The 22,192-nt window shown below is 36.2% G+C and overlaps 2 protein-coding genes across 3 annotated transcripts; one reads left to right on the top strand and one right to left on the bottom strand.

The window, feature by feature from the left end:
• The first annotated feature begins 193 nt into the window (after positions 1 to 193).
• fbxo7 (F-box protein 7) lies at positions 194 to 5,764 on the top strand. 2 transcript variants are annotated; one of them, XM_043230794.1, is made up of 11 exons: positions 194 to 268; positions 340 to 408; positions 521 to 643; positions 776 to 968; positions 2,118 to 2,330; positions 2,981 to 3,125; positions 3,205 to 3,288; positions 4,159 to 4,254; positions 4,350 to 4,526; positions 4,615 to 4,661; positions 5,242 to 5,764. In XM_043230794.1, the coding sequence occupies exons 3-11, from the start codon at positions 522 to 524 to the stop codon at positions 5,548 to 5,550; spliced, it is 1,386 nt and encodes a 461-aa protein (XP_043086729.1). In that variant the 5' UTR covers positions 194 to 268; positions 340 to 408; position 521; the 3' UTR covers positions 5,551 to 5,764. The 2 variants fall into 2 exon arrangements, with proteins under 2 accessions (XP_043086729.1, XP_043086730.1); XM_043230795.1 differs by lacking the exon at positions 340 to 408 and having other exon boundaries at positions 247 to 268.
• A 541-nt stretch (positions 5,765 to 6,305) lies between these two features.
• On the bottom strand, positions 6,306 to 9,745 carry echdc3 (enoyl CoA hydratase domain containing 3). The gene is made up of 5 exons (XM_043230796.1): positions 9,540 to 9,745; positions 8,717 to 8,838; positions 8,541 to 8,638; positions 8,182 to 8,382; positions 6,306 to 6,980 (listed from the first exon to the last, which is right to left on the bottom strand). Exons 1-5 carry the CDS (start codon positions 9,668 to 9,670, stop codon positions 6,642 to 6,644), a joined length of 891 nt encoding a protein of 296 aa, XP_043086731.1. The 5' UTR covers positions 9,671 to 9,745; the 3' UTR covers positions 6,306 to 6,641.
• Between the last annotated feature and the right edge of the window lie 12,447 nt (positions 9,746 to 22,192).

Raw genomic sequence — 22,192 nt, 5'->3', positions numbered from 1 at the left:
AACACGTAATCCTCTGAACGCACTGATGCCATTTTCTCCTTTTTCGTTTGTTTTGTTTTTATTTTTTGCCTTTTTGTTAATGTGGTCGATGATGTATGACGAATTATGAATATGTAATACCTCTTGTCCTGTAGCATTTAATTAATACATTAATAATAATAATAAACGTCATGACGTAATCGCGGGACTTTTATTTTGACAATCTCTCAGCTGTTTATCGGACGCGGAGTTTTCTGACTTCACCGCGCTACTTTGACGTCTGTGAAAGGTAGGTTAATTTTGGTTCGTCTTTTATTAAATATAAACATTTACCAGATGCATTTTCCTCTTTTATCGCAGTGGCCCAATATCACTGGACGAAGTGCAATAATTGACGCTGAAATACTGCTTTATAGTTCGGCCGTTAAGGTAAATTATGATCAAAGTTGATGCTGTTTGCGGAGTTTGCTGGACGTCACGTGACGCTCCGACGGCGAAATGAAAGTGAACGCGAGCTCGGTTCTGCTTTGCTTCCGTGCAGAATGAAGCTCAGGGTGAGAATCAACAAACAGAGCAGCAGACTGGAGCTGGACGGACCGGAACCGACGCTGTCCGAGCTTAGTGACCGGGTCAGAGACACCCTGCTTCCTCAGTGCGGGCTCGGGTGAGTTTGACACGCTCCTGCTGCTTAGCTTTGGCTTTCTGATCAGGTGTGGATGAACATTAGCTCTTCCTTACGGGTTTGATCGTGTTGCTCACACTTTCCCTTCTTCTGTCCTGTCGTGTTTCTGCGCAGGTCTGATGTGGAGTTCAGCCTGTCTCTGAACGGGAAGGAGGTTCTGCTGGACACGGGACAGACGCTCTCCTCGTGTGGGGTTGTTTCTGGTGATATGATCACTGTGATTTTGCCCCAGCAAACACAAACTGCCCCAGAGCCCCCGAGCGGAGCAGGAGCTGTCCGGACAAACACAGCCTCATCCAGCGAGGAGGTGAGCTCTGACCGGAAATATACTCCACAAATAATGACACTTTATTACAGCCATATAATACAAAAAGTCTTTGAGGAATGGCAGAATTTGTCATCAGTTTAAGCTGCTAAGGGAGTTTTATTGTCATTCTGCTGTAAGTACGAAACAAAATATGAAAATAAAATATTGTGCCATTAATTGTGATATATGCTAAATGAAAGACATTATCAAATAGATAAATAGAAATATTTTTTCCTCTTATAGTTTTTTAAATACGCCCAGTTTAAAATAATTTTTGTTATTTTAGTATCAAGTAGCTGAAATAAAATGTTACTTTTTTCTGTTTATTTTGCTGACAGTAATAATATATTTTATGGTTTTAGTTCAATGTAATAATTCTGATTTGGTTGAATGTTGTAAGATTCATTAAATCTTTAACATTTAGTGTGTTTATTTGATTAGCACCATTTTTATAATAAATTGTGTTAAATCATAAAACACAGACAAAAACATACAGCAGCCAGCAAAGAAATTTCACAAAAAAAGGCTTGTTAAAATTATGACTTGTTAAATTGTTAGTTTGATGAATTAATTTGATTGCAGTTGTTTTTGATAATCATAAATAGTTTTTTTTATCATAAAACGTTTTTATTTCTACAGAATTGCCAATTTGCACTTTTTTTTCTCTTGATTTCGTCATTTTTCTATTATTGTAATGTAATAAAAAAGTAAACAGTAGTCACAGAATTTGGGGAAAAAATAAAACAGATTTCATAGGGCCTAAAACCTAAAGAGAAACAAAAAAGCAAGAAGAACCAAAGAAATGAAACTGAAATGACCATGAACCTGATGCTATGAGTCAGCATGTGTCCTCAAAGCAGTGTGTGTGTGTGTGTCTGAGTCCTCTAAGCAGTGTGTGTGTGTGTGTGTGTGTGTGTGTGTGTATCTGAGTTCTCAAAGCAGTGTTTGTCTGTATGTGTGTGTGTGTGTGAGTGAGTGTGTGTGTGTGTGTATCTGAGTTCTCAAAGCTGTGTGTGTGTGTGTGTGTGTGTGTGTGTGTGTGTGTGTGTGTATCTGAGTTCTCATAGCAGTGTATGTATGTGTGAGTGTGTGTGTGTGTGTGTATGTGTGTGTCTGAGTCCTCTAAGCGGTGTGTGTGTGTTGTCTCAGGCTGAACGCAGCGGTGTGAGGGATTGTGGGATGGAGGAGTGGGTGGAGGAAGAGGAGGGTGTGTCTCCTCCGCTGCTGTGCTGTGAGACGGAGGACGGAGAGATTCCTCACGCTCTGGAGCGGCTGCTGGACTCCTCGAGCTGCAGAAACACGTCTGACTGTCTGATGCTGACCGTACACCTGCTGCTGCTGGAGACCGGCTTCCTGCCGCAGGTCACGACCCCGCTGACCCCTGTCAAATCTCAGTTAGGGATGTACATTCTTAGAGACCTTTATAATCACAGGATTTCTATTCAAATTATCAACCAAATAATTTAGGAATCATTCATATAAATATATATATAGATAATTTAAATTTAGTGCTGAGCGAGGATTAATCACCCATCCAAAATAAAAGTTTTGTTTTTATAGCATATGTTTGTATTGTGTATATTTATATATATAAGCCAGTTAGTTAAAATATAGTTAATAATTGAATTCCCTTGACTGCAATGTAAATATGATTTTTACAGAAATATATAACCTAGTTAATTTCTGTAACTAGTTTCACCAAATGGTTCTATAAATAAATTTATAGAATTGCATAATTGAACAGATATATGAAAACCTTAAATATTGAAATATTAAATATTGTGCCTTACATGCTCACGTCAAAATGTATAGGCTGAAATATAAGCTGTAAAATATTCATTAAATTTTTATGTGCCTTTATGTGTTTTTTTTTTTCATTGCTTTGAATGTTAGAATGTTATTAATTGAACATCAATCTACAACTAATTGATCGTTCACATCCCTAATTTGAATATCCAAAGAACACCCTTTTGAACATAACTCCAATATCATTGGTTGTTGTCTCTCTCTAGGGTTGTAATGTGAACTCAGGAGAGATGCCGATTGGCTGGCGGGCGGCAGGGGGCGTGTACAGACTACAGTATGCCCACCCACTTCTGGAGAACAGCCTGGTGTCAGCGGTTGCCGTGCCGATGGGACGGACGCTCGTCATTAATGGTGCGTTCATCTGCATGTGGAAGCTCTTATTAGTCTGCCTTCATTTGATTTGATCATGTGTTCATTTGTTATGAATCAGCTGTTCTGAAGATGGACACGACTATGGAGAATTCACACAAGCTGGTGCTGAAACCAGATGATTATGTGACTGCTGATTGGCCAGGTAATCTTATATGTATTGCATTTTTATTTTTAAATTGTACCTTTATATTTATAAGCAGTTGGGATTCTTAGTCATCCTGAAATGGGAGTTCTTCTGTATTATCATTTAATAAAAACTATGAGAACACAAAAAAGAAACGCACATGCACAACAAAGTTAGTAAACCTTAAATAAAATTATAGTGAAAACTGAAAATAAAATAAAATAAAAATATTAATAACAAAAGCTATTATAGTAAATCAATGATGCTAAAATATCACTCATGCAAACAGCTTATATTAGTTATATGAAAAAATTAAAATTGCAACAGAAAATATTTAACCGCGCATTACTGCTAAAATAAAATAAAAACACAAATTATATTCACAGATAAAATAATTCAAAAATTCACATTGTAATAATAAAAATAAAGGTACGTTTGAATTAGTAAAACAAACTTGAATTAAATTAAATATGAAAATTGAAATATTAACAAAAACTACAATAGTTTAGATTAAAAATAAAAGTTGATCATTTAGGTGTATGTTCTGTGTATATATAAACACACACAACATTTAACTTATTTATATAACTTATTTATATATGTTATATTGGTATATTAAATATACATTTTTCTTAAATATATACATGCATGTGTATTTATATTTCCATAATAAATATACACCGTATACACACACACACATTTTGTAAATAAAAACTTTTGGATGCAATTAATCGTTTGACAGCACTAATCACTGCTAGCTCTTGCTTTTTAGACGCACTGTATTTTTTTTTCTTCTGTACTAGTGGTCTGAATCTCACAGCTGATCTTGTTTCTAATGGGAGCATCTCAGCAGTGTGTGTGTGTGTGTGTGTGTGTGTGTGTGTGCAGGTGGCTGCCCAGGCGTCGTCTACAAAGACCTGCGCAGACTTTCTCGTCTCTTTAAAGATCAGCTGGTGTATCCACTCATGGCCGCCGCCAGACAGGGTGATTACTAGCATTCCTCTCTCAGTGCTAACGTCACACACAGTGTTTAATGAGAGTGTGTGTGTGTGTGTGTGCGTGCGTGCGTGTGCGTGCAGGGCTGGGTCTGCCGGCTCTCTTCGGCCTGGCTGTTCTTCCTCCTGAGCTGCTGTTGCGTGTTTTACGGCTGCTGGATGTCGTCTCTCTCGTCTCGCTGTCAGCCGTGTGTCGAGACCTGAACGTCGCTACCCATGATCCTTCACTCTGGAGACACCTGCTGCACAGAGACTTTCGGGGGTACACACACACACACACACACTCACACACAGCAGACAGAGTGTGTATCGTTGAAGTCTCATTAATGTGAGTGTTGTTGTTTTGTAGTGTGTTTTTCTGCAGGAAATCAACAGCGAGACACCGACTGGAAGGAGGTGAGTCAAACACAGCTCATATTCATACGGAAACTGTATAATCATATACTGGCTCATTATCAGTTAATTAGGATATAATTTTAGTATAAGAATCTGCAATTTCATAATCGTAAACAATCATTAAAATAATAAAATTTAAGAAAATAATGTCAATTCAGCATTCAATGTAGAGAGAGATTTTTTTTTTCCTTTTTAATAATATAATTATTTTTGGTTTTTTTTCTATAAAATGATTAATAATTGCATTTTTATATTCCATTTTACAATGAATAAAAACCTAAATGAAATCAATAATACAAAATCTATCTTCATAAACATGTTGCATTTATTAAATTAAAATGTAACAAATTTATGACAAAATAGTAAATTGTCGCACTATTATGGTGGGCCAAATGATTCAGAATTAAATAATTAATAGAATGTTATGTTGGAATAAAGAAATAAATAATGAAATATAAAAATAAATGCGGAAATATATAAATATTTATTATTCAATTACTTATACAGTCATTTAATAATTTGTATTTATTCATGAATTCATTTATTTATAAATTTTTGCATTGTATATTTTTATATAAAGCTGTACAGAAAGAAGTATAAGCAGAGGAAGGAGAATGAGCGTCGGGGCAGATGCCGCTTTTTCCCGCCTCACGTGCCTCCGATTTTCCCGCTCACCCCGGTCCCTTCGGCTCCGGTTCCTCTTCTTCTTTATCCTCCCGGGATCATCGGCGGAGATTACGACCAGGTGCCTGTTATCCTGCCCCGCCCACGCTTCGACCCCATTGGCCCGCTCCCGGGTCACCTGCCAGGGCTGGGCGTTCCTATTGGCCGACGGAGCCTGAGGCCGGGAGGAAGTCGCCCGGCGGACGTCAGGAGAGGTTTCATTTGAACACTTTAAATGCTTTTTTTCCCAAACAGGAAGAGGTCAAATTATTCTTTTTTTTTCTTTGTTAATTAACACATTCCTGGGACATTCAGAGCAACAAACCCAATTCAGTACATCAAAGATTCATTACAAAACATTACAAAGAATGCATTAAAGAGCAAGATGTGTTTGAGGCATAAACAACACTCAATAAACAGTTCAGAATGATTTTTATTAAGTCCTGAGTTTGATTGCTTTGTTAAATCTGAGATTATATTTCAATGTTTTAAAAAGTATAAAAAATTATGTATTTCATATTAAAATTGTAATTTACCATAGTAATGTAGTTATCATGGTTTGGTAATATTATTGAATAACTTGATATTTTGTCATTTGTACTGTAAAGAGTCTTCACTTTTTCATAGTTAGATATAATCATTCGTTATATATTTCACTTAATAATTAAAAAAATTACAGCACAATTGTCATTTGCAAATGCAATATATTTAAATATTATTTGTTAAAAAATAGTAGTATTGTAATTTTGTGAAATATTATTTGATAATTTTGGTTTTTGATCATTGACAGTAAAATATATTATTTTAACAATATTCAAATTTAATAAGACTTTTTATGAAATTTTATTTTGCAGTAAAATTGTAATATTTCAACCTTTTTATACAGTAATATTATTGTTTTATGTTATTTTATTATTTGTTTATATTTTATCTTATCTGTTTTTTACATAATAAACAAAATGTATATAAATAAGACAGTAATGATCAAATATCCATTTTTATTTTGCAGTACAATTCCAATATCCAGCCTTCTTTTATACAGTAATGATAATATTATTTGATTATTTTTTTTTTTTTATTTCATTTTATTAATTTTTACATAATATACAGAAAAATTATATGAATTGGCAATCTTATTTGATAAGACAGTAATGTTTGAATATTCATTTTTATTTTACAGTACAATTGTAATATTGATTGCTTTGCTAATATTACTTTAATTTTTTTTTTTTTTTTTTTTTTTTTTTTTTTTTGTATATAAATACAACTGTGAAGCATAGAGTGGTACAGAGACACACTCTTAGGTGTTTTTCTGGATCACTGAGTGTTTGTGTCCACAGCATCAGTGTTGCTCCACACAGGCCTGCGCTTCTCCAGGAACGCCCGGATGCCCTCCTGAGTGTCCCGCAGGCTCAGGTTCTCCAGCATGGCTCCGGCCGCAGAGGCGTAGGCTGCGTCCCGGCCCAGAGTCATCTGTGTGTGAAACACCGCCTTCCCCAGAGCCACCACGGGCCGGCTGCTCTCACACACCCGGCGGGCCACGGCCAGCGTCTCGGCCTCCAGCCGCTCCTCGGGCACCACCCGACTGACCAGACCGTGCATGAGAGCGTCCCGGGCCGAGACCGGCCGGCCCGTCAGCAGCATCTCCATCGCAACCTGCTCACATTCACATCTACATCAGTGACCCTGGGCCAAAAAATCTCAATATTGAGCAAATCTCCTTTACTTAGAAATGCATGTCACTAATCCAAAATTACGCTTCGATATATTTACGACAGGAAGTTTACTAAATATGTTAATGGGACGTGATCTTAATATCCTAATGATTTTTGGCATAAAAGAAAAACGGATAAATCTGACCCATACAGTGTATTGTTGTCCAAACCGTCATAAATGAGAGAAATGGAAGCAATCAAAACCAAGAGAAGAGCAATGACAAACTTCTTAATGCAGCACACGTAGCAAGGTATTTTTTAATAAAGCGGATGGAAAAGAAGAAAAGAAGCAAGCTAGTATTGGATGCCTTTCTTTGCTTTTGTAAGCTGTATAATAAGCAAGCTAGTGTTACAGATTTTTTTTTTAAAGAACACATGCAGTTAGTAAATGAATAGAGTGCAAGTCTAAAAGGGACATGTTTTTTTCTAAGTATAGAATTAGAAAAGAGAGTGTTCAAGTTATTTATTAAAATTCTAAATCAATATTAACAGTAGAAATGTCCCTTTGACCGATTGAATGCATCTACGCTGAACAGTACTGTTTTCTGAGACTTCTTGAGCAAAGGTTTGTGTTTCTGGATAATAAAGGGATATTCTGGATATTATTTTTCCAGAATAATAAAGCAGGGCTTGGACTACAGGTACAGTACAATATCTCACTACTGTCTGTCTCATAATAGCTCTTCTTCCATCTTCACTCTAAATGTTAGTGTTGTAACCTGTAGTATAAAATACAGTATTCGTTTTCAATTTTACAGTTGTTTTCATATTTGTTAAAACAGTTCATCTTTATCTTATTTACATATGATAAAATATCTCAAATGTTGTCAAATAATATTTTAGAATTATAATAAGTGCTGGCAAATGATTAATGAGTTTAAGTTTTTTGTGTTAATAATGTAATTTGTGTGTACTCTACATTTATTATGTATACGTTTATGCACGAATATATTTAGAAAATATATGTATTTACATAAATATTACATATGAAACGTTATATACATTTACTTCTAGAAATATAACCTATTTAAGCATATAAACTTTTATGCTGATTTCATACTACCGCTACTATTATTATTAATAAATGGTTTGATGTTATGTATTTAAACGTTAGTGAAGGTTATGACATCCTGTGTTCTGACCTTTCTAGGCACAGCTCGTCCTAAAGCCACTCCGGGAGTGGAGCAGAACAGGCCCACGCTGACTCCAGGTGTGGCGAAAGTGGATTTATCAGACGCTATAGCAATATCACAGCTGGCCACTAACTGGCAACCCGCCGCCGTGGCAACACCGTTCACCATGGCGATGACCGGCACTGGGATGTCCTGGATCAGGGTCATGACCTTTGAGAAAGAGCACGGTTTATTCCACTGGTCTAGCCTGAAGAAAAACTCTCTTTAGTGCTGTTAGAGCATGAGAAACGGTTCATTTCAGATTGTGTTGCTGATTTGAAAGAAGTCGTTTAATTGTTTTTGAGATTTCAGGATTCAGGACCTCTGACCTCTGAGCAGGTCTGGAACACCTTGCTGTGATGGTCGCGGCCCTGAGCGGTCCTCAGCTCCTTCAGGTCGTGCCCGGCAGAGAACACGGGGCCCCGCGCTGCAGAGAGACACACACACGGTTACTGCGGGCCCCGGGGCCTCACGCACCGGTCTCCAGAGGAACGTGAGTGTTTGCCTGATATGATGATGACCCGCAGGTCGTCCGAGGAAGAGTCTGTCAGCAGGTCTACTCTCAGAGACTCCAGCATCGCCAGAGACAGAGCGTTCCTCTTGCTGGGATTATTCAGGACGATCCTCCTGCGCACACACACACACACACACACACACACACACCAGATGAGATTTACTGCTTAGTTTCTACTCAGTTCAGCTTTATTTTAAAGTACGAATGCAATATACAACACATCATTTTACATTTTGTTAGCATAATAATAATATTTAAATAAATCAGATTTGTGAATAGCTTTCAATAATTCTAACAATTTATTTCACTGTTACTTCAAAAATAATACTTATTTGTCTTATTTGATATTTTAGATTTTTTTATAGAATTTTTTTATAAAATATTAATATTTAGTTTCAGCGCAAAATTTAAATTGAATAATTTTCTTTTAAATAAATATAAAAAATATAACAACAGTAATAAAATACTACTATATTAGTACTTAAACACCTAATATATTGGTCTTTATTTTACAAACTGTTTACATAAAAATAATTAGTAATTGTTCGCACTGATTTTGTAAAAAGTTTTTAAAAAATTTGACTGTCTAAAGAATGATTCACAAACTGAGGCTGAAGTTTGTGGTAGACGTTTAACTTGCCTGATGCAAAATAATATATGATTCCCTAACTAGAAAACTGAATATTCACAATGACAATTTGACAAGCCTAATAAACTTTTCGTTAATTGTTTTGCTTGAGAAGTGTACTGTTCTCTCTATAATTAATAAGCACAGAACTAATTATAATTAAAGTTTTCTGGGGTCAGAGGTCACCTGATTCCGTCCTGCTGCTCTCTGAGGGTCAGAGGTGAAGAATCAGCGCTCATCTTCCTCCTCAAGATCCCCCGAGACGCCCCGCTGCACCTCAGAAGGTATGACGCTTTGTAAAAACCTCCTAAAATCATATTTAATTAGTGTTGAAATGAGCGCAGTACAGAGACAGCTGCACCACCGGATGTGAGGAAGTTTATTCAAAATAAAAGTCTTTTTTAAAAACCCGCGAAGCGATGTTCACAAACTAAAATAAATACAAATACAAAGTGAATGAAAGCACATGTTTATCAAAATATAGATTATAATAGCAATAGGTCAAGTATATTTAGTTTTCATACAATTCACTACAGGAGGGCAATGAAACTCGAGTTATAAATCTTTATTTAGTTTTTTTTTTCTATGGCGGCAAATACTAATTTATAGAATATTAAATTACTAAAAATAAGGTTTTCCTCTGGCATATCGGTCAAAAAACCCTGAAATATTTACTATATGTTTTGTATAGCGAACTAAGTTTTAATAACTGCATCGCTGTCTGACGCAGAAAGTATCGACAGAAGTGTAGTTCACTCAGTTCACCACAGGAGGGCGACGAAACTCCAATTCTAAATAAATTTGATTTAAATGAAGTAAATAAATTAAAGGTGTAATTTGACGTTTTTCTGCTTCTCTTGGTAATTAAACATTTATTAAATAAGAAATCAATGCAAAATAATTTAATGTTTTTCCATGAATTTATTAAATAAATTAAAATCAATGAAAAACGATTAACATAAACAACAGAAGTGTAGTTCACTCAATTCACCACAGGAGGGCAGATATAAGAATATATTTCTACTGAAGAAAATGGCGATTTTTTTTTCCAGATATTTAATCGTTGCAGAGAGTCGCGATTAATTTAGTAAATTATATGAAATCAACGCAAACTAACTGGAGTCAAGGTTGAGCGCTGACTTGCGTTAAATCTGTAGAAATAAATCACACTGATGTAGTTCACTCAATTCACCACAGGAGGGCGACTCGAATTCTGAATGTAAATTACAGATTTAAATAATAAAGGGGTCATTTGACGTTTTTCTGCTTCTCGTGGTAATTTAACATTCATTAAATAAGAACTCAATGCAAAATAATTTTATGTTTTTTCCATGAATTTATTAAATAACTTTAAATCAATGAAAAAATGATTAACATAAATCAACAGAAGTGTAGTTCACTCAGTTCACCACAGGAGGGCGATGAATTCTAAATTACAGATTTACATGAAGTAAATAAGTGAAATTTTTTCTGCTTCTCATGGTAATTTACCATTTATTAAATAAGAAATCAATGCATAATAATTCTGTTTTTCCATTAATCTATTAAATAACTTTAAATCAATGAAAAAACGATTTAACACAAATCAACAGTGTAGTTCACTCAGTTCACCACAGGAGGGCGACGAAAGTCGAATTCTAAATAAATTACAGATTTAAGATGAAAATGTGGTTTTGCAGATGTTTTATTGTTGTAGAGGGTCGTCCTGAATATAGTATCCACAGGAGCCTGAAGTTATGTTTATATTGTATTTCTGATTATATTGAGCTGAAATGCTTGTTTTAGTTGGACACTGATGATCAGGTTACAAATATTTCATTGTTTTCTTTCATTCTTTCTGTTTGTGCAGGTCTACATAAAAGATCATCAGAACTGCTGTAGTTTTACTCAAATGCCGCTTTTATTTTTCATTTCAGTTGATGTGTCATATTCAGTGTGTATGTTTTACAAATGAAGTTTGAGGTTGTATAACATTTGTATATTTTCATGAACGTATGACCTGAAAAACGTCTCAATATTATATAAACAGTTTTATCTCTGAGGACTTTTGTGCCTTTAGTTTCTTTGCCGTTGTCATATCCGTACGATCCACCACTGACTGTGATTTCACCCAAAACAACTAATGAGCTTCAAAGAGTTTTCAGCTGGTTAAAGACACTAACTAGTCGTCTGACCACGACCACGAGTGGTTTGTGAGGAGTTGAGCTCAGAGCAGCTGTGGTTGTGACAAACTCCTCCAAAAACAGCCAAAAAAGACAATGTCTCTGTCTCTGAGTCTAGCTGCTTCTTCTGACTTCTGACCTTCCCTTGCTATGTTTTTTTTGTTGTTTTTGCACAATATAAAGAAAGAGTGGAGCACCAATGACAAAAAAACCATCCTGTGGCTCAGCGGTCTGAGCGTCTGGTCTTGATCCTGGAGACACAGGTTCCAGTCTAGTACTGAGCTTGAGAACAAGTTTAGTCTTTAAAGAACAACATAAAGAGATCAATATCCAAAATAAAAGAACACCAGTCTATAAGATCCTGTGGCTCAATGGTCTGAGCATCTGGTTTTGATCTTGGAGACACAGGTTCAAGTCTAGCTTTGAGCTGGAGAACAAGTTTAGTCTTTAAAGAACATAAAGAGAGAAATGAGAGAATAAAAAGACCTCAGTCTGTAAGATCCTGTGGCTCAATGATCTGAGAAACATGGGTTCAGATCCATTATTGAGCTGAAAGAGGAAGTTCATTTTCATTATTTAAAGACTAAGTTTTTAGTAAAAGACAAGATAACCAAAACCTGAGGAGAGAGCGTGGAAGTGCCTGCGGCTCAGCGGTCTGAGTAACCTTCCCTGAACGGAAGGAGTCTGGGTTCAAACCCCAGCCTGGGCACAGAAACACGTGACGCTGGTCCGGTCGGGATCTGTGACAAGCTGTGAAGCGAATCAGAACACCACTGAGACCACAGACGGATCCAGAGAGAGACGAGGGGGAGTGAAGATCCAGACGCTCCCCCTGGGGCTCCTCAGACAAACACCAGCAGCGCTTCTGCTGAACCACGCCACGCTTTTCTGTTCGACTTCTATACTCCAGACACAAGTCCACTCTGGAAGAGGAGAATATTTGGCTGAATTTATTTGCATTTATATTAAAATCTATACACACGCGCACCTCAGGCTCCTCCCACAGACGCTCAGGATCTGATCCAGGACTGACTCCTGCAGAGAGAAGGGTCCGCTCCGAGGAATAAAACACATTAATATCAGCTCCAGACTCCATGAACACACACCTGAGTCACGTTACAGTCGTTCAGATACAAGCTTTACTCAAACACTGTTCATCTGAACACACGCTGCTCTCTTAAGGACAAAGAGACCGTTCCTTTTAAACTTCAGCTCAGTCTCGGCTCATCCAGAGAGAAAGCTCAGTTTATCAGACACTTATCAAAGGCAGAGGTTTGGAGGAAAACAAAGATCACATGATCTCTGGAAATCATCAACAGCACACAAACGTCATGTTTATCCTTTTATTGTGCACACGCTTTACACAAACTGCACGGATCGGTCTCTGATGAAGAACGTGTTCAAGCAAACCCACAGAACGGGTCGAGCTGCAGAAGTCCAGGAAGAGGTCAGAGGTCAGCGAGGATCATCATCATCATCTCCTACAGACAGAACAGAAACAGCTCATTAACACCTTCCTGATCTCACAGACAGATAACAACAACAACAGAATGTTCAACAGTTTTGTGGAGTTGTAGCTAAATGTGAAGAAAAAAAAAAAAGTTCTAGTTATTTTTCAGAAGAGCTTTGAAAGTGAGGCAGGTTTGAGACGAGTTTCAACAAACAGACCCTATTTTACTAACAGACCAGAACAAAGAACTCATACGAACACCAACAATAACAAAAGTTGGAAAAAAAAACTGATTACTGTTGGTATAAAAATCACCGTTAGTTGGTTAAACACTGGTCTATGGAACAAAGTTATATTCGCGGGGTTTTTTGTTAATTTTCTGAAGTTATTTTCGCTACAAACCAGCGCGTTTACACGATTACGACGAAACACATCGGTTCAGAGAAACTACAAACTAAACTAAAAGCGTGTTAAAAGTTAAAACGTAAAACAGAAAATACTGTCATAAACAAAGAAAACAAACTTACCGCGTTCTCCGTGTTCCCGCGCTCGCGCAGCTTCCGGTTTGTTATACTAATCTAATCTCTGTCAGGTGTCGGTTATTAATCACATCATCAACCAATCACTGTTTGACAATTAGTTCTGACCCCTATTTTATTTTTGTTTGTCTTTTTCTTCTATTTTTAAAAAAACTGAATTCAATAAAAACCCGCTTTGTTTGAATCTATAATAAAATAATTATATTTAAATCGGTGATGAAATTAATGATTAAATGTTTTATGGAAAGAGGAGATTGTTTTTATTGCGAGTACATAATTATACTCGACAGCAAACAAGCAGCAACTGACTTTAAACCCTACATAATATACGATTTTTAAAACTATTTATTCACAAAATATCTGAGCTAAGAAAATGTTAGTTCTTTTTAAATTAAAAGAATGTACACTTCTGTTAATTACTTCTGCATCTTTAATTCGATTCATGCAAAAACATTAAACCATTCTGCATAGATTTCTTATTTAATAAATGGTAAATTACCATGAGAAGCAGAAAAAACGTTTTCACTTATTTACTTCATTTAAATCTGTAATTTATTTAGAATTCGACTTTCATCGCCCTCCTGTGGTGAACTGAGTGAACTACACTTCTGTTGTTTATGTTAATCGTTTTTCATTTATTTTAAGTTAATAAATTCATGGAAAAACATTCAATTATTTTGCATTGATTTCTTATTTAATAAACGTTACATTACCATGAGAAGCAGATATTTACGCCTTTATTTTATTTACTTTATTTAAATCTGTAATTTATTTAGAATTGGAGTTTCGTCGCCCTCCTGTGGTGAACTGAGTGAACTACACTTCTGTTGATTTGTGTTAGATCATTTTTCATAGATTTAGAATTATTTAAAAAAATCAATTATACTGTCAAGTTGAAAAAAATACATATTTTTTATAAATATCACGTGAAAAAAATCTAACTCCTGTATCTACACTTCTTAGATTACTTCTGTATCTTTAATTCGATTCATGGAAAAACATTCAATTATTTTGCATTGATTTCTTATTTAATAAATGTTAAATTACCATGAGAAGCAGAAAAACGTCAAATTACCCCTTTAATTTATTTACTTCATTTAAATCTGTAATTTATTTAGAATTCGACTTTCATCGCCCTCCTGTGGTGAACTGAGTGAACTACACTTCTGTTGATTTAAGTTTTTTCATTGATTTAAAGTTATTTAATAAATTCATGGAAAATCATTCTATTATATTGCATTGATTTCTTATTTAATAAATGTTAAATTACCATGCAGAAAAGCAGAAAAACATCGAATTAACTATTATTTAAATCTGTAATTTACATTCAGAACTGGAGTTTCGTCGCCCTCCTGTGGTGAACTGAGTGAACTACACTTCTGTTGATTTGTGTTAAATAGTTTTTTCATTGATTTTAAGTTAATTAATGGAAAAACATTAAAACATTTTGCATTCATTTCTTATTTAATACATGTTAAATTACAACGAGAAGCAAAAAAAATGTTTTCATTTACTTTATTTAAATCTGTAATTTACATTCAGAATTCGAGTCGCCCTCCTGTGGTGAATCGAGTGAACTACATCAGTGTGATTTATTTCTACAGATTTAACGCAAGTCAGCGTTAATTTAATTATTTTGCAGTGATAAAAAAAATTATTCATTATATTTAATTATTTTTACTCGTCATACCACTGTGCAGTTACACATATTGATTATTTATTTAAAAAACATGTAATTTAATCAGTTTTATTAATTTACTTTTTGATAAATTTTTATTTTTTTAAAAATGCCAATATTTTTCCCTAGCATGGTACGTTTGAACGAGGTCAACATCTGCTGGACGTCCTGCTGAAGGTCATCAGGCCGCCCCGAACGCTCTGGAGTCCCTGATGATGTTCAGGAGACGTGGAGCGGAACGGACCTCCAGCAAGGACACGAGGGTCTTCACACGGTTCAGAGAGCCTCTGACACACATTCATCCGTCTAAACCGGGACAAGCCACCGAAGCATGCCTTATGAATGTATTCTGTGTCCTTTAAACCCGGAGAAAGAATGAACGCTTCTGAGGTTCAGACTTCAGGTGAACGCCGCAAAGCTTCCTTCTGATCAAACGATGAGGCGCTCGTTAGCCTGATATCAGCGGGAGGTTCATTAGCGGGGAGTGAGACGTCCTCCTGACCTCCTCGCTCTCATTACCTGAGAGACGGAGACGCCGGGTCAAAGGTCACCGCTCCCGCTGCCGTCAGTCACTAAAGTAAACACACTAACGAGTGCACTAATGACTCGTTACACAAACAACAGCGAGTCGTCTGACCTCCACAACAATAAGTGTATGATTGCACTTCATGTAGAAAGAAAAAGTCACCCTCGTTTACTGAGAGATGAAACGTTTGAACGCTACATAAACATGGATCATTTATTTATATATTTATACCTCATACATAAATCTTTTATTTTTTTTATTTATTGTTTTATATATATATATATATATATATATATATATATATATATTTTTTTTTTTTTTTTTTGATATTAATATATTTTTATACACGCATGTTTATAAATATTCCTTTATATGATTATTTAATGAATATCTGAAGAATTAAAAAGTCCTTTTGTATAAGTATTAATATTAGAATATTTATATTAGAATGATATATTCAATATTTATAGATGTTTATGCAGTCATTTGATAAGTAATGCGTGTTGATTAATAATGTTTTTTTTCTTACACAAAATACATTTAGCACACACACACAATTTCTTTTTATGTATAATAACTATGTACAGTATGTATGTATCATTGTGTGTACGGTGTATATTTATTATGTATATATAAATACACGTGCATGCATATATTTCAGAAAAATATGTTACATTTAAATATATTTATATATAATATAAATTATATGAATATAAATGTATTTATACATTTATATATATACTATATATTTTGAAAATATGTACATGTATATTGGTCAAAGATGTTAAGATCTGCATCACAGGAAATTCACAAATGTGATTTTATGTCTATTGAAAGCACATTAAATGTAAGTAAAGTGTCTGATTTTAAAGTTTCAAATAAGTTTTTGGAGAATAAAGTTTCACAATGTGGTTGAACTAATAGTTACATTGATATTCAGTGTAACACAATATTTATGTAAACATTTAAACTGCTTGTTCTGACCTGGACATATTAAAATATACTAAAGAGTAAGGAAGCATATTAAATTAGATTTAGTTTTAAATGAGTAAAAAAAACGAGGAAAATGGCACATTCTAAAATGAAAAATGACAACAAATTAGTATTTGGTCCTTTAATGTGTCATGAATTGTTTTAAATATCTTTGACAAGATTGTTACACTCAATGACATTTCAGTGGGTGATTTTAGTGCATTTTATTAATAGTTTCAAAATACTATACACAGATGCCCGGAAAACAAACAGTTCTCCTGTGAACGTCAACACTAATCTAGTAGTTTTTAATCGCACTACTTCTCGTTTGCACTGGGTGGCGCTAAAGGAACACTTCTCTCACATTAAAGCCTCTTTGTTCTCCAGCAGGAGCGTGTCGTCTTTATCGTCGTGTTCATGAACCCGTGTGTGTGTGTGTGTGTGTGTGTGTGTGTGTGTGTGTGTGTGTGTGTGTGTGTGTGTGTGTGTGTGTGTGTGTGTGTGTGTGTGTGTGTGTGTGTGTGTTGTTCTCACCGGCGGTCTCCACTCCTCTCTAGTGAACTTCAGCGATCAGAAGCGCGTTTGCTTCCAGCCTCTTTTGTGCGGTTTCAGGGAGAGCGCTGTGATTGGCTGCGCTCGGCTCGGGGGCGGGGACTCTGCTCGTTCGGGGCGGGTCATCACAGCTCATTTGCAGCCAATTAGAGCCGAGCGTCAGCAGGCGTCTGGCGGAGCAGCGCTGTTTATTTTGGGCAGAAGAAGCTTCTGACTGCCAGAGACATTCACAGCGAAAACTACACACAGACTCAGAATCCTCTTACATTTCTTTGGAAGTGAACCCAGAGAAACGCATCTGACTTGGGGAACGTCTCCGCTGAAGATGATGATGTTTGAGCTGATGAAGAGTGGTTTTCTCCCCCGAGCAGCCCCACAAACCACTTCTGATGGAAAATGCAGATGTTTGCAAGTTTCCCCAGTTAGCACGTGGAAATGGTTTGTGAACGAAGAGAGGATTTAAACGGAGAAGAAGTGGCTCTACACGCCTGATGAGATCTGATGCAGAAAAAAAACCAACCAGATGAATGCAGACTCACTTTGTGAATCAAAACTCACCCAAATTACTCTCACACCACTCAAAAGAACCACATTTACCACCATTACTGAGTTAGTTTCTCTAGTATAGGCTGACATGCCCCAGAAGGCAAGTTCTGACGAGGTTCTTTTAAAAGTTATGAACAAATTCTTCTAGCAACGTTAATACAACGCTCATCTATCTAGTCTTTAATTTAGTTCTTAAATGTGACCCTGAACCATGGTTTGTTAGGATGGGACAGTACAACTGATATACAACCGTTTGAAAAATCTGCAGTCCGAGGCTTAAATCCCTTTAACGTTGGTCAAATGAAGTTCTTAGCAATGCATATTATTAAATTATAATGAAGTTTTGATATGTTTATGGTAGGAAATTTACTAATTATCATCATGCAACATGATCTTTACTTAATATCCTAATGATTTTTGCCATAAAAGACAAATCTATCATTTTGACCCGTACAGTGATTGTGTATTGCTCCAGATACACCTGCTTGCTTGCGTCCCAGATATCACCACAAGCATATTAATGTTTTAGACGGATGTTTGTCTAACCTTTTTTTTTAAATGTTCCCAATTGTCAGCATTTATAAATAACATTTACATAACATTTGCATGCTTCATTGAACCAAGTAAAATGATGTTTTGAACATTCAGAAATTTAATTTGTATAAATTTTAATCATTAGCAAAACACTGTCTGGTCCTTAATAATGGACTTATTAATGTATACATGGTTCATGAATGATGTTGATGGACGTCTGCATACAAGGTTTTTAAACATTTCTACTTCTTTTAGAAAGTTCATTTCAGTGTAATTTTCCAGTAATGCTCTAAAAATGATAGAACTAGAATGTTCCTATAATGTTCACATAGCCAAGAAATAAACTGGATGTTCAGAAATACCAGTGTTATAAGTTAATCAGTGAAGCGTTATTTATTTATCTGTGTGTGTGTGTGTGTGTGTGTGTGTGTGTGTGTGTGTGTGTGTGTGTGAGAGCAGATCTGAGGGTGTCAGAAGGATGCTTGTGGTGATTAAGTGTTGAGTGTGTTCATGTGTTTTACACATGTGATTAATTACAGCGTTTGAAGTACAGCGCTTGAAGAACCATCTGGGCTTTAAAACACACCGAGAATACTGTGTGTGTGTGTGTGTGTGTGTGTGTGTGCACTTGAGAGTTTTCAGGATCACTGTACAATTGTTGGTATCCAAACTGCTGTTGGTCCCCATTGACTTGCATTGTATGAAAAAAACACTATGGAAGTCAATGGCTACCGTCAACTGTTTGATTCCTAACATTCTTCAAAATATCTTCTTTTGAGTTCAGCAGAAGAATTTAACTCTGAGAAAGCAATGACTGAATTGTCATTTTTGGGTGAACTGCCCCTTTAATGCAATAAATCCATTTCTTTCCCATGCATCTGTAAGTTTATGCTGAGGTGTAGTGCAGTCAGTGAATGGTTCACCTGTGTTCAGCAGGTTTGGTAACAATCACACGAGTCCGGAAAACCAACATTACTGAGCTATTAGTGTAATAACAGTCATTCAGCCTCTGCAGGAACAGTAACACAACACACACACACACACACACACACACACACACACACACACACACACACACTCACACACACACACACACACACACACACACACACACACACACACACACACACACACTCACACACACACACACACACACACACACACACACACACACACACACACACACACACACACACACACACACACTCACACACACTCACACACACACACACACACACACACACACACACACACACAGAAAGAAAACCAGGTGCTCACATGTTGTCTAAAAACACACTGATGTACATAATGTACCGTCAATCTCTCTAAACTCTAAAAATATTGTAACATACGTCATAAAATGTAAAATATATATCAGAAGTACAAAAATGTATGATGTGAAATAAAGTACTGTGATGAAAAGTATTGTCAAAATATTGTAAATGTAAAAAAAGTTATTAAAATAAAATGATATCAAAATATAAATGATAAATATAACAACAATACAAAAAACTATTGTAAGATGAATAAAAATATAAAATTCGAAAGCATCATAGTCCATAAATCAATTCAAAAAGGAGGGGAAAAATAGAGAATGTTTTGTTGTAGTTTTTTTTATGGACTTGATCGTTTTTCAGTATAAGTCTGTATGTGAAAGAGCAGCCTGGACATTCTTCTGAGTGCTGACTGGGGCTCTCGCTGGCATCATCTGATGCTCTCGCTCCACAGCGTCTGGAAAACATCAGGAGATCTTTGTTATGAGAGCCAGAGCGATGGCAACTCAAATCAACTGCATATTGACTCTTTTATTTCTGGAGTCTGATTTCTTCTTGGATGGTGCTAATTTGGCTTGGAAGCGGGACGAGAGTGTGACAGTGTATGTGAGTTGGCCGAGCTCCGATAAACCAACAGAGGAACGTCTGTGAGCCCATAAAAACAGCTTGTGCGACTCTTCTGGGTGGGCCACGAATCTGGGGATAAAATCAGCGTAAGATCTGCAGAGGGAAAGTGTTATGTGTTCATGCAAACACGATCTACACGACCAAACCTGACTTTTTCAGCACTTATTAACCACGCATACCATGAATGTTTGATACTTGAGATGAGATTCACGGTTCAGTCTGTGTGCATGGTCTTCATCCTACGTTCTTTAACAGATTTAGTATAATAAAGCACATAGCGCTCTTAAACTAATGATTATGAAATGTTCTTGTAACTGTATTAATATTTGAGATACATTCTATAACATTGAGGAAAAAGTTATTGATCAACATTATCAAAACGTTATTTGTTTGTTAAAACATTTAAAAAATGGGGTTTTGAACATTCAGAAATAATGTTTTTAAAACTTTAATGAAATGTTAGCTAAATATTCTTAGAAAATATTATTAGCTATAGCTATAGCTAATAGCTATAATGTTCTGAAAATATTCAAGGAATAGTTCACCCCGAGCTGTTTTTAATCTTTAAAATACTCCACATTTCAGTCGAGCTGGTTTTGTGCGTGGGGGCGGGGCTATGAGGATATTCGACCAATGGCAGATAGGGGGCGTGTCCGTGAGCTCCGTTTGAAAACAAACATTGTCTGGCTCCTCAGTGAAGCAGAAGCGTGCAGCGAGTCTCTGTTCATATACAGTGAAGGAATGTGAAGAAGTGTCAGCTGCAGGAGAGGAAAGCACCTGGACTCAAACGCTCTCAGTCTAAACATTCAGACATTCACACCGGATCCTCTCGTGTGTCATTAGTCCTGTTAAACTATCACTATTTGATCAAAGGTCCAGCACTGAGCATTCAAGACTCATTTGTCCTTCTCATAAAATCATCTGTTTTACAATAATTGAATTATTGATTGTCACTTTTGACTGTTTTTGCTCCTTTCCATCAACAAAAATAGTTCCAAACAGCAGGATTGTGTCTCTCATCAGTGTTCCTGAATGTTTCATCAATTCTGATCGAATCAGATTAATGATTCGATGACTCGTGCATATAAACGGCTTACTTTTTTCCAGAATGATTTAACATTTATGATTCGGTGAACCGTTCGTTAAGCACACAGATGTTTGTTTCAGAATGATTCAGCTTTTTAGATCAACTGAATGAGTCAACAATTCAGTGACTTGATTCATTCCTGAATGAATTAAAGTTTCTGAACGAATCGAGAGAGTGAGTCATGCATAACGACAGTAGTGACTTCCTAAGTGATTCAGCCTTTTAATTCAGGTGAGCTGATGATTCAATGACTCAGTGGCTTGCTTCATTCCAGAATAAATCGGCCACTTTGAATGAATCAGTGACTCACTCATAAAGACACTCACCACCTACTGGTGGTTTTAGTTTTATGTTCAATATTTAAAGCATTTTTTGTAACATTAAAGTGTTCATGACATACAACTAACGCCACCGCTGATTGCTATCATTGATAATGCCTCATTTACTGATTAAATACAAGTATTTACATTTAAAGCTGTTAAAGCCAATATAAAGGGCACAAACACCCTAGACCTAGTTTTCCCTGTTGGAAAAATTGATTTCTTCATCAGTCACATCTTACAGGTTCAGAATTATTTGTCAGTTTTCATGCTATCCTTCAGATCTTCCCAGAAACCCTCCCATTCCCACCTGCTCGGCCGCAGCGAGATTCCAGTCTCTCTGACTGTAAACGTTCCTGCAGATTCACAGCAACATCTGTACCATAAAGAACATCTGTTTGACAACGACTTTGAGAAAGCATCCTCTGACAGAATCAGACCCTGCACGTTCAGAACTCTCAGATGGGTTAATGAGAGCTAAACGACTCTGCCGGTCATCAATTATCTCAACATCTGCGCCCAGGCTGCAACATCTGGCAACAATGAGGGCCAATCGGCTCTGAAATACGCCG

Source organism: Puntigrus tetrazona, unplaced genomic scaffold, assembly GCF_018831695.1.
Source record: "Puntigrus tetrazona isolate hp1 unplaced genomic scaffold, ASM1883169v1 S000000223, whole genome shotgun sequence".
Lineage (NCBI taxonomy): Eukaryota > Metazoa > Chordata > Actinopteri > Cypriniformes > Cyprinidae > Puntigrus > Puntigrus tetrazona.
Note: the sequence above shows the minus strand (reverse complement) of the source record. Positions and strands in the feature narration are given on the sequence as shown.